The sequence below is a fragment of the Candoia aspera genome, chromosome 4, assembly GCF_035149785.1.
Source record: "Candoia aspera isolate rCanAsp1 chromosome 4, rCanAsp1.hap2, whole genome shotgun sequence".
Lineage (NCBI taxonomy): Eukaryota > Metazoa > Chordata > Lepidosauria > Squamata > Boidae > Candoia > Candoia aspera.
The window spans coordinates 38,203,190-38,216,943 of NC_086156.1; the positions used below are offsets into that span (position 1 = coordinate 38,203,190).

A 13,754-nucleotide genomic window follows, 5' to 3' on the forward strand; every position below is an offset into this window, starting at 1 on the left:
AAGGCTGATAGTTGCTTTGAAGTAACAATGTGAATAAAAATACTGGCATATATGTCACAATATGGAAGTTGGACAGCTGTGAAATATAAGCCAATCCATATTTACTCAGAACCCCTATACAGTTCACTGGTGTTTATTTCTAAATAGGTGTGTACAAGAATACAGACTGAGATAATTTACAAAGTATTAGAACAACTACAAGAAAATGGAGGTTGAAAACACTGCTAGAATTGCTAATTAAACTAAATTACCTTTTATCAAAATTAAACATTTTATTATAAATATCATATAAGTAAATAATAGTTCAGAAGACACTACAAAGTTTAACTTTATTTTTAATAAAATGTTTTACTGATAAAATTAGCTGTATTTGACACCAAATCATCTGAGTTTCAAATCAATTATTTTCTTCTATCATGTTCAGGAAATAGAAGTAACTCCTACTAAAATGATAATAGGTTATTTATAACTAACTGAATATGTCATCCATAAATTAAACAGGGAGGCAGTGTATGTGTGTTGTAAAATATTAGTATTCATAAATCAAAACCAAAAAACATGCAAAACCTCCAACTTTAGAATTTTGGTTAATATACTTTTCAGCATAATAAAAATGACAAGCTAAATGTGCCCCATAAAAAGATTTTAATTACAACCAACAAATGCTTCATTGTATCTGGACAGCAACTTTTTATTAAGGGATTTGGTTCCCTTTTTCTCTTTAAAAATGGGAGAATTCAGGAAGGTGGTATCTGTAAATGGGTCTCCTCTTCTGAGTTTCCTATCAAAACAAATTAGCAAAATATTTTAGTAAAAACACATAAATTGGAACAATTCAAATTATAACAAAATATTTGAAATTAATGTAGTTCCTACAGTTGAAAAAAACTATGATAAGACTATGTAATTGACTTTTGAGAGAATCCAGAAACAAAAATACCAACCCGCTGAGACTTGGCTCCTTATAACTCACATAACTAGTACTTCTACGTCTCTGGTGAGAAGTATCTTTTACTGCAGTGCTGAAGGCTGGGTGAGAAATTCTTGTTTGGTACGAAGTTGATACAATGTTGGTAATATCACTGAGATGGTGATGTTTCTGAAGTGTCTCAGATGATTCATCTGTTGAAAGAACGTATTGTCACTTTCAATTTGTTACCCTTATTATTCGCCCCCCGTTTCGGGCAATGGGTAATCTGAATGAAACTTTCATTCAGCTTTAAAATGCCAATGTTATATAGGTAGTCCTTGACTTAAAACTATTTGTTCAGTGACCGAAGTTAAATGGTGCTGAAAAAAGTGATGACCAGTCTTTGCACATCTGACTGGTGCATCATCCCCATGGTCACCTGATCAAAATTCAGGAACTTGGCAACCAGCATGTATTTACAACGGTTGCAGTGTCCCGGGGGTCACACAATCACCATTTGCTACCTTCCCAGCCAGCTTCCAACAACTAATCAATGGGGAACAGCATGATTTGCTTAACGTTATTCACTGAACAGCTGCTGCAAAAAGGTCGTAAAATTGGCCTTACTTAATGACCACACTGCTTAACGATGGCTTTTCTGGTACTTATTGTGGCCATAAGTCGAGGACTACCTGTACGGAATAAAAACAATATTTAGTCCTTCCTGATGGGGTCACGAAGGGTTGGACATGACTTACCGACTGAACAACAACAAAATCATGACCAGAGGGCCAGTTTGGTGTACTAGTTAAGGCATCAGGCTAGAAACCAGGAGATCGAGAGTTCTAGTCCTGCCTTAGGTACAAAGCCAGCTGGGTGACCTTGGGCCAGTCACTTCCACTCAGCCCTAGGAAGCAGACAATGGCAAACCACTTCTGAAAAACCTTGCCAAGAAAACTGCAGGGACTTGCACAGGCAGTCTCTGAGAATCGGACACGATTGAATGGATTAAAAAAAAAAATTATGACCGCTATACTTTGTTCATTTAAAACAAAAATTCAGTGCTTTGTTAGCTATCTCCAAAGTATGTACAATTTTGTAAACCTATGCTGAAGGGCTAGAGCAGGGAAATAATATGCTTGTGCATACTTATTTTAAAAAATCTTCAAAAATCTTTTTAAAAACATTAGAAAACAAAGCATAAACATTTCAGAGAATCTGCATCTACGTAATATTTTTTACTGCAGTACTGGAGATTTAAAACCGTATTCTAATCATCTACGTTTCTATACCAATCAATGTACACATTTTTTCAAAGTACAGTAAATATGACCTTCAAGCAACCATTTTCTTACCCAAATGAGATTCAGGTGTTTTGATATTACTGTTTTTCCCCTCAGCATTTCTATCATGTTGCTCGCAAACAGTTCTCTTTGATCGTGGTCTTGTGCATACTGGGATTACATCTGTTCCAGTGTTTAAAGTTTCCTTGGATTTTGATTTTTTTGAGTAAGGCACATAGAGACTATCATCAGGATCCTCTTCTGAAACAGATGATTCACCAGTACAGATTTCTGCTTCTTCTGTATAATCTCTGTTATCAACATGTTTCTTCTGTTTGTTTTGCCGGAAAGGTGTTATATGAACAGATTCCTCACATACAAAATCATAAGCATCATTGGAACTAATGGATGTATCTGCTTTTTGTTTAGAACTAGTCTGCTTATTGCAGTTTTTGTTCTTTTTGGATCTTGCCCTGGGCACATTTTCCGTGGTTACTAATTTTCTCTTCTGACCCTTCTCTTTCTGAGTCTTAAGGCCACCAATTTTATTAAAATTACTTTGTTCTAAAAAGGCTGTGGCATTTGATTCAATTTGCATATCTGATTCTCTTTCATCAGTGTTTACGCCATGCTTGTCCTCCAGATTAATAGATATTTCTTCACATTTTTCATTATTCTTCCCTGAACATGTCTTAGACAGAGTTTTGTCTTCTTTGCAAAGATCAGCACTGATCTTTGGACTACCATCATCTGATACAAAGAGTTCATTTGGGGGATTAATTCTTAAATGACGACGACGGGTAGATACATTTCTAGGTACAGAAAAACCAATTTGCCTGTCTTCATCGACTGAAGTAATTCTGCTCCCAGAGTCTACATGATCTAGATGATCTTCACAAGAATAATCCTGGCAACCTGAAAATTTAAAATAAGCAGCGATGACAACCAAAGCTATATTTAAAGAGAACTAATTTACTATTTCTATAGAAAGTTAACCAAATGCACAATTTATTAAACCATACATTTCCACAATGTATCACAAGTTCTACTATCTTGGAAACAGTGAATATAGTTCATAAAATTTCTTAGATGGAAAAGTCATAATGAAATACTATAGTCCTAATAAAATTATTCTAATCAAATGATACATGGAATACTTACAATTAAATACACTGTTTATTCAATTTATGCCATCTCTTTGTACTAGCAAGACAGCTAATATGTAGAATGTTATGAAACAAAAACAGATTCTAAAAAGTTAAAAATATAAATTTAAACCAACATTTCAAAAGCTAGGAAAAGAGATGGGTCTTTAAAAATTGTTCAGATATCAAAACTGTGGGCTAAATATAACTCCCAAGCAAGTGCATTCTATAACCTGGAAGCAGCCCAGCAGGCAACATGCCAGAAAGACAGGTTTCTGGTAATGGGGCATCTTCAAAAGGGCCTGCCCTAATGATCTTAATACCCAAACATTCACCATGACAGAGGCATTTTTATTGTCTTTCATTGGAATCTTTTAAGGCTTTGAAAGTTAATAGCATCTTAAACTGTGTCAAGTAAGCAGTTGGCAAGCATAGGCATCATGGCACCATCTAACAATCTAGCTGCTGTTATGCACCAATTCCAACCGACAGGCACTTTTCAAGGGAAATCTCACATATAGCATATTGCAATAGTCTGGATGGGATAAAACTAAGACACAGATAACTTGCCAAAACTGACTGGTTCAGGAAGGTCCTTGAGTACAGCCTTAATTGCATAGCCGTAATCTGCAAGTTCAGTGACAACTGAGGATCAAGAAGCATTCCCATTGTGAACCTGCTCTTTCAGGGGGCATAAATCACCATCCCAAACAGGCTAAACTCAATTCCATATTTCCTTCTTGTCTGGATTTAAATTTTACTTACTATCCATCATCCTGCCCACTATCAAGTTTAGGCAGTGTTCAAGGGTATTAATCACTTCCTTGGGCTTACTACTGGCTATCTTCAGCATACTGATGGAACTCCACTACAAATGACCTTTCCCAGCAGTTTCAGATAAACAGATGGGGGACAAGACAGAACCTTGTGGCTCGACAAGAAATTAATAAACCAATATGTAGATCAAAAATAGTATTTTGGATAGATCTTAAATACAAGCAGTTGTTATAAAAAAGGTAGAAGCTTAACTCTTCATGGCCCCATCCATATAACTTTCTTGGCAACAGTATAGAAGTGGTTTGCCACTGTCTTCTTCCAGGAAGTTTTTGGAATACCTAGTCTATCTTACAGCTGATAGTCCTTGGTCTCCCATCCAAGTACTAACTGTGCTCTGGACCCAAGCCCAAACCAGTTGCTGTCATCCGTTTAGGGACCCGATATTAATCTGTCTATCACTGTAGGCTAACACTGGGCTTTTGCAGAAATGTGAGATGGCACACCTAAATTAAGAGAAAACTTAACTGTATTTTAACAAAACAAAATTCAGTTGTGATAAATAGTGGTAGGTATAGTGTTCAATTTTTATCAAAGAGAAAACGTAGTGTAAAATATTATCTAAAGTTGATTTAAAAAAGAACCACTGTTGAGAAGTTACAATATGGAGATACACAAAATAATTATACAAATATAATTAAGTATGAGAGAATATAAATATCTTGCTAATATATGTACTACACATCATTACCAAATTCCTGACTTTATTACTAGATGCCATATTTTCCCATTTTGACAGCACCCCTCTCTCAATGAACAGGACTGAAAAGGAATTTAAATTATGGCTTTCAAATAAGGACGGAGATTTCAGTTTTATCACTGGGTATATATTTTAAACTTCTACTTCCTTATGGAATTCAGATGATTGAGTTCAAAAATTACTATGGGCAAAATTAACTATGTGACACTTTTGATGTGATAGGGTAGGTTCCTTTATTAGTCAGAGTTATATTTCCAGCACTAAAAGTTGCAAGGCATTCTTGGAAAATGCTGGACACAATATTGTCCTTATCCACTAAGATCACATTTTGGAATAATCCAGTTTGAAAATTGCAGGTATATCTTTTTGGGGGAGGGGGGAACTTGGTGTAGTGGTTAAGGTACCAGGCTAAAAACTGGGAGACTATGAGTTCTAATCCTGCCTTAGGCACAAATCCAGCTGGGTGACCTTGGGCCAGTCACTTCCACTCAGCCCTAGGAAGCAGACAATAGCAAACCACTTCTGAAAATCTTGCCAAGTCCAGGCCGTCACAAGGAATCAGCACCAAAAAAAGTTGTTCAAAAATACAGCATTCCAGTACATTCAATTCTGACATCACTATTTGAACTGCATTATAGACATATTAGCAGCATCTAAAACTTGTGAATTATCATTTGTCTGGAAATATATTTTGATCAATTTTAAACCTACAGAAAATTAAAGGTTTTTAAAATGGATATAAATCATTTGCAATAAGGAATATTCCATACTGATAAACCAATAAGGGCCTTAAGGAACATTATGCATGTTTCTTAGCATCTTAAAATATTCCACAACTTTTTTCATATTTACTGGACATCACAGAGAACTTAAGTTATCAAACACTTTATCCTGGAAAAGTAAAATGATTGTGGGGACACACACACAAACATATATATATGGGAGATGGGCCGTGATAAAAATATGATGCTCCCAGTTTAATATTGATGCGGTTTGGGGAAAAGTAATAATATGACTGTGATTTCTGAACTATATACCAAAATTTTGGAATGTATGAACTCATGAACTATGGATTTATTGATCACTGGGCTTAGCAAAAAAATTACTTTGTAATGATTCAAAAACTGCACTTCCCTAGATTAATTATATCTATTTGCTTTCTATTTTTGATTTGGCCCTCTATTGATAAAAGTCTGATCAATATTATTCTGGTTGGGCAAAGTTTAATGCTGTATTAAAAAACTGAACTTGTTGTAAGTATAATTTTTTTGTACTGAAAATAGGACAGATCCACTTCCTATTCAGGTCTGACATCATATCTATCTATCTATCAAATTTGTCACTGCCCATCTCCTCCCACCAGAGGGACTCTGGGCAGTTTACAATAAAATAATAAAACATTAAACATATAATTACAATATATAGAATATAGTATATAAACGAACATTAAATATAGGTAAAAATAAAATCCAGATGGTAAATTATCTAATTCAGTCCTTGTGTGCAATGAGCAACTTAAGGCACTAGCCATCCCCAAGCGTGACTATTCCCCTCCCCGCCCCAGGCCAAGCAGCAGAGCCAGGTCTTCAAATTCCTCCAGAAGGCCAGGAGCGAAGGGGCCAACCTCAACACCGGGGGTAGGATGTTCCAGAGGGTGGGAGCTACTGCAGAGAAGGCCTGCCTCCTGGACCCCGCCAAATGGAATTGTCTTACCAATGGGGTCCGCAACATGGCCTCTCTGCATGATCAGGTGGGATGGGTTGATGCAATGGGGATGAAGCGGTCCCTCAGGTAACCTGGCCCTGTGCCATGCAGGGCTTTAAAGGTGATAACCAACACCTTGAATTGGACCTGGAAGCAAACTGGTACCCAATGCAGCTTGCGTAGTAGAGGTGTTATATGCACCCTTCTAGAGGCACCAAAAATAGGCCATGCAGCTGCATTCTGGACCAGCCGTAGCTTCTGGATACTCTTCAAGGGTAGCCCCATGTAGAGCACATTGCAATAATCTATATTGGAGATAACAAGGGCACGAGTGCACATTTGAAGGGCCTCCGAATCCAGGAAAGGGCGTAACTGGTGCACAACACGAAGCTGTGCAAAGGCCCTCCGGGCCATGGCTACCATCTGCTCCTTGAGCAGGAGCTGTGAGTCCAGGAGGACCCCCAGCTTACGTACTATGTCTGTCTGGGGCAGTGCAACCCCATCCAGAAACAAAGATGACAATGTAGCGGATATGGAAGAGCCATTAACCCACAGCCACTCTGTCTTACCAGGGTTCAGCTGAAGCCTGTTGTTCCCCATCCAGACCCGTATAGCCCCCAGGCACCGAGAGAGGGCAGTCACAGCATCACTTACCTCACCTGGGATGGAGATATACAATTGAGTATCATCAGCATATTGATGATACCTCATCCCGTGGTGACGGATGATCTTGCCCAGCGGTTTCATGTAGATGTTGAATAGGAGAGGAGAGAGAACCAAACCCTGTGGCACCCCACTTTACTTTTCTAGAATCCTAATAGCTATTTTTGATATACTCAAACTGAATATTTTACTCCTTCCTTTTCATTAGCATATCACAATTCACCTTTTAAAATTTCGGTTTCAAAATTATAGTTTGAGCCTCTTCAAACCTTGAGAATTATTTCAGAGTAAACAAGCAAATGATTAACCTGCAATTTGCACAAACCAACAGTTAAAGCTTTCACCTGAGTTTTACGAACTTAATTTTGGTATTACCCACCTGTATCTGTCTGAGATGCTGGAGGTGTATTCTCAATGCTGTCATAGAAATTTGATACAGAATCTGGGTAAATTCTACTCAATTTATTTTGTGTGTCATCTTTATCTTCTTTACTTACTTTTACAGCAAGAATGTGCCTTAGAAGTGTCCTACAAAAGATAGTTGGAATGGATTGAATTAAAGATAGATATATACACAGTGTGTGTTTGTGTGTGTGTGTATAAATATATAAATAAAAAGCAGGTTTTTCCACAGGAGCATAATGTATCAAATTTCTTCATTTTTTCTAACACTGCTTCTTAAATTAATTTTGAATATTTCAAATGCAGTATCTTTCAGGAACATGTATTTAAAAAAAATGAAATAAAAGAAGACTTAGTAGTTAGTTTCTCAACAAATGTAACTTTTACTTTCATGCATTTTTAATGCAAAAAAAATCTCCTTATGAAGTTCAAATCTTATACAGCTTTGTAAAATACAAGTGGTTCATAGTCTCTGGTGAATTTTTTGTAATACTTAGAAGATTCTAGGATATGCCTAAATTCATAGTTGCATTAAAAATGAATCAAAATTAATGAAGTATAAATTATTCTTTTTTAATAATTGAAATGTTATACCCAATATTTCAATATTTGTCTTCTTGCATAGATCTTAGAATACTTATGTCATTTTTAATTTTTAGAATTTGTATTTTATAGTTCTTATTATCCTGCACAGATTCATGGGATAGTACCCCGGCTGATCTCTGAACCATGGGAATACTTTCAAGGTTGTCCTTATTAAATCTGTTATTAAACAAATCTTGATTCTGATACATCAAGCTAGTACAGACAGAGGAAATATAAAGAAGAGAGTCCCTGAAGTTAATCCTGCTCCCCAGTTTAAGGATACCAACATTACAATTCTGACAATCTTCAATCATCTTACACTTGGAGAAAAATGTACTTTTGGGTGAGATGGGCGGTAACAAAATGTGAATAATAAATAAATAAATAAATAAATAAATGTGGCATTATGTACCTTTAATAAATAATTAAAACAAAACCCTTTCTATGTAATATGCTTTGTTATTTCCCCCCCTGGGATAATAAAATTAAAGAAGAGCTACTAATTATGACAAAACTCCTATTTTCCCCTTTGGGGGAACATTCAAATAAATTGAAAACATTCAATCACCTTAAATCTGTTTCCAAATAAGTTTACTTGGTGGAATTTGTTTTTAACATTTCTTCAGGGCCTGGGTATTTTTGATACTCCTTATTCTGCATAGATTCTGCTCATCCAATCCAAGGACAGAGAATGCCTCCTAAAGGTACTCAACTATTAAGGGGCGTGACAGGAAAGCCCCCCCCCTACCCCCAACTAACAAAACAGGTGTTCTCTACTGGAATTCCCTTCCTCTGGATCAGCTTATACTTGTTGTCTACACACATCACATCGTACCACATCCCTGGCAGGGTTGTTCTTACGCTCCTGGCCTTCTGGAAGTTGTTAACAACTTGGCTATTACAAAAGGTCTTTATGAGTAGTAGTATGACTTTTACTAAAATTTTGTATTTTGTTTCAGTTATTATTGGATTCGCTGTGGCTATTGTTTTATACACTGCTTAAATTAGCCTTGACTGAAGCAGTTTATAAATTCATAAAATAGGATTTGAAAAGCAATTGCTTGTTTAAAAATCTAAATGCATGAAGTATACTTACAAAGAATCATGTTTTTTTAAACTTCTGGAAGCACATTCTTCAAGTTCAGAGGCGCACTGAATTGTATTCTATAGAAATTAAAGACATGCTGAAAAAATTATTGGGTATCCATAACGGAGTCAGATATCTGATAAATATGCATAGGACAGTGGTTCCCAGCAGCAGCTTGTAAATCAATTTACTGGAAGGTAATAGACTTCTGCCACTGAATAGTCATGTAGAGGAATTAACAACATAGTAGAACATGGTGTTACAACGTGGGCATTTGTAACATGATCCTAGCCATATGCTCAATGGTTGTAAAAAATAGAAACTTCCTTTGCAGTTCACATGTTACACATCATTCAGCAAGTCTCATGTTTTTAATGCTGAATTAATGCCTTCAGATAAGGACATTGAATTTCTCCTGTTTACACATCTTCATTTTACTTTATGATCACCCACCAGCATGTTTAGGAGTTTGTTTTCCACCTTGTTACTAACTGTAATATCAGACAATTAAAATATTAAAAAACATATCCTGTATTATCATACTTGATTTTTAGTGCTGGTACTTTACTTGTGCAAAAAATAAATATAAAGAAAATAGGAATCGGTATGAGGTTTGTAGAAGAAGGTAGGAGAGCTGCCCTACTTGGAGTCCAAAAGGATTTAAACAATTAAAAGTAAAACATACACCAAGACAATCTGTTATTGAAACTTAGTCAATACGGCTCTGCAACATTCAGATGTCAGAACAGGCCATCTGGAGTTTTCTGGAGATGGTTCAAACTTGAATGCTGGAATCTCATTTCAGGTTTGGAACATTTTGTAGATCCCAACAGGTCAAGACCTTTAACTTGTAGAAACAAGTATTTTCAAGTAGTCTGAATTGATAGTTCACATCTACAGACTACAAATGCACATATTAACAGGAGGATAAAAGACTTACCAAATCAGCAGTACTGACATCATTTATGGGATCAAGAATATTTGCTGCATTGAGTAGGTCTTGAACAACTTTAGAAATAAGCTTCTTCACTATCATGAATCTATTCTAATTGAAAACAAAATAAAATAGCTATAGAAAGGCATTTCATAAAAAATCTGTTAGCATTCTTAAGTTCAATGAGCTTTAGACATAAAAGTAAACAAAATAATAGTTTCTTGTTTATTATACAAAATATCTACTGTCACAGCTTACTAGGGAGGCTGTACTGATACATAACACCAGCCATAATCACTATGACTTGAAATTAAATGTATTAAAAATGATATTATTGCAATATAATGTTAAAATTATTATGTATAATTTCTTATATAAAACAATGTTAAAGCAAATACCTCAGCATGTTCTTTTTCTTGCTGTAACTTAAGCTTTCTTTGTAGGACAAAAAACTGAAACTTCAAGCTCTGATATTCTTTTTTTAAATGCAATATAATATCTTGTGCTTCCCTCATTTTACTCTTCTCTTCTTCTAAAGCCAAAGCTAAAGCATGATTATTTGCTTGGAAGCTTTTCAGCTGCACCAAAGAATTATCTAGAAAAGATGAATAATTTTAACTTCCAAAAATTCTATTTTGGGGGGCAAAAAAAAAGGAGAATATTAAAATATTTACCTGCAATTTTACTCTTAATAGGTAAAACCTGGTTTGCTTTACCCAGCCTTGCCCATTTTTTATTTCTCTTTTCTTTCATTCGTTCTTTTATATCCTCCAAACTGTCTTTAAATGACTTTTTCAAACATCTTTCTTTAGCCATATTTCACCCTTAAAAATACAGAAACTGTTGTATTTAGACATATTTAAAATTTTGTCACCAAGTTACTGTATTTATTCATTTATAATACCTACATTTTACAGCAATGAAGTATTTTTTACCTTTATACTTGAGAAAAACCCTATTTAGCATCTTAAAATACTTCTGAGAAATCTCTTCATGAAAGCTTGCTCTTCAATAAGACTTAACAATAAAAAAAACTTTTTAAAAGTTAAAATTTGAAAAATACTGTACGAATTGATTTGTACTTGTAGTCTTAGATATTTTGGTATCCATAGCTTCTTTAAGGCGATAGCTAAAAGAAAGCATTTATTACAACCAACATATTAATATAACGCCATTAAGAAATTGGCAAATTATTCTGTAATCAACTGCTGGACACAAATCTCATGACCAGGATGCTGCTTGAATTCTGTAAGAATGCTCTGTCAGCTTGTTAATTGCACAAATAGACAGTTAGGAATAGAGCTGGACATTATTAGTCCAATGCATTGTAATGCCATGTAGCAAATGAAAATACAATCTACACAACACAGAAAAATATTGCTGCTTATGTAATATAAAACAACGCTTTATTCTGCTCCATATGGCTAATAATCGTTTTATTGTAAGCTGCCCAGAGTCCCCCTGTTGGGGAGAGATGGGCAGTGAATGAATGAATGACTTAATAAATAAATATAAAATAACATAAAATAAAATAAATTTCATTTGAAAGATGAAAAAACTGTTTCAATTTTTCTTATAAATAAGCCTTAATATTGCTTTCCCCCCTTATAATCTTCATATCACTAGATCTTTATATAGATCAGGTGACTGTTTCAGGTATGACAAGGGTCTATTTTATGACTACTAAGAGTCAAGCAAAAGTGTAGTCATGTGCACATGAATGAAAACAATCAAACCTTAGGTTTCTAGATTTCTTAGAGAAACTATCAAATGTAATACATTTTTTGATATATTAAGACAGCTTGTTTTTGTCAGGTACAAAACTAACTAAACGCTTCCCTGTTTTCAGAACACAATTTCATGGAGAAGGAATTATTGCTTTAATCAAGTGACCACTTTTGCAATAATTTAGGTACACAGTAAAAATTCATAATGCCAATTCATAATGTGAACTTTATTGTCTGAAACACACTGTATGAATAGTTCTATAAATACCAGAAAGCTGTAAACCAATATACACACTTCCCTGAGAGAAACCCCCATTCAATACAAAGGAGCCTATTTCTGAACTGGCATGCTTGGGATTGCGCTCCACCATAGCCCCACTGAATTAAACGGGTTTTAAAAAGCAGGTTTAACAATGGCTGCTGCACAAGGAGGGAGTTCTCCGGAAAAAAAAAATCGAGTTATTTTAAGCCCTGTTCTGTCAGGAACAGGACGGGATGTTTCTCTATCAACTACGTCCATTCCCTTCCGACTGGGCCCTTCGCAACCACCGCCCGCAAGCACCGAGGGACCGCCAGCGACCTTAAGGGAATCGAACCCGATTAAGCACCCCTTCGCGCGCGGCTCGCCGTCTTCGTCCAGGAGCCTCTTTCTTCACTGCAGGGGAACCAGCGCGCGGCAACGCGGGGACGCCACGGCCGTTAGCTCCTTCCTACTGTTTTCGACTTCCTCCGTCCCCCTCCACAGCTTCGCTTCCCCCTTGTTCGAAAGTCTCCGCTGCCTGCCCTGATTGGCTGCCACGGCGCAATTGGAACCAGACGGCGCATGCGCACGCTCTTGCTCTCCGCCTTTGTTTCCAGATCTATAGATTGAATTTGTCAAAGTTCCTTCCTCTTTTGCTTGTGTTCGCCGAAGCTTTTGACCCTTCTAGCTTTCCGTCTCAGCTTCCCTTCACGAGGCATGGGTTTGCTGTGTAAATAAACTGCTACCTGGCTGTAGCCGAAGGTGTGGATGGAGGTCGTTCGTGGGTCTGTCCAGAGCAGCATTTTCTTCGCTGAGTTATTAAATGCGGTACTTTGCAACAGTACATCTTCTGCAATAGATTCAGGGCATATACTCTGAAAAAGATTTCGCGCTTTTTGTACTAAAAAAACCCGTTTTTAAAAACCTTTCATCTCTACTTCCCCCCCCCCATTCTCTTTTCTCAAAATTGGAATGAATAGGAAAAATGTTTTCCCAGTTCCCGCTCCAAACCTGCATGCAGCAATTCATTTCCAGCAATTGTTTCTGAGATAACCACGAAAGAGCAAACTTCAGAGTTAAGTCAGCCTGAAGGTTGCAGACTTCACAAATTTAGGTGAGGGCCATGTTGGATCCCTTTAAACCAGATGCTTTACCTTAAGTTCATTGTTAGTAATAGTATCAGAATAAAGGGTTCTATGGTTTGGAATACAATACAAACAACACAGTGAATCTGAAATCTCAAATGAAATATGTTCAGTAGAGTTAAAAATAGTGGCAAGTGTGTTTTCACCACTTCAATGTTTATTAGTGTGTAATGTGAACATGGTAATGTCTGATATTTTCATAATATCTTTCTGCAAGGCTTTGGCTAGCCATCCTTCTGATCACAGGCAAGTGGGTGAAAATATTCACTTTTGTTTTTTCTATTATTTTCTCTAAGGCATTTTTTGATTTCTCTTTATAAAACAAACATTTCAGAGTCACAATAAACCATAGTATGGTTTACCATAGTAATACTATTTTGTTTTGCCCTAAAAT

The 13,754-nt window shown here is 36.1% G+C and overlaps 1 protein-coding gene across 3 annotated transcripts; it reads right to left on the reverse strand.

The window, feature by feature from the left end:
- Positions 1-117: 117 nt before the first annotated feature.
- Positions 118-12,724, reverse strand: SGO1 (shugoshin 1). Of its 3 annotated transcripts, XM_063303882.1 has the most exons (9): positions 12,571-12,724; positions 10,922-11,071; positions 10,646-10,842; positions 10,254-10,358; positions 9,323-9,390; positions 7,619-7,767; positions 2,266-3,108; positions 945-1,122; positions 118-781 (listed from the first exon to the last, which is right to left on the reverse strand). In XM_063303882.1, the coding sequence occupies exons 2-9, from the start codon at positions 11,061-11,063 to the stop codon at positions 646-648; spliced, it is 1,818 nt and encodes a 605-aa protein (XP_063159952.1). In that variant the 5' UTR covers positions 11,064-11,071; positions 12,571-12,724; the 3' UTR covers positions 118-645. The 3 variants fall into 3 exon arrangements, with proteins under 3 accessions (XP_063159952.1, XP_063159950.1, XP_063159953.1); XM_063303880.1 differs by lacking the exon at positions 12,571-12,724 and having other exon boundaries at positions 10,922-11,569; XM_063303883.1 differs by lacking the exons at positions 10,922-11,071; positions 12,571-12,724 and having other exon boundaries at positions 10,254-10,353; positions 10,646-10,711.
- Positions 12,725-13,754: the final 1,030 nt, after the last annotated feature.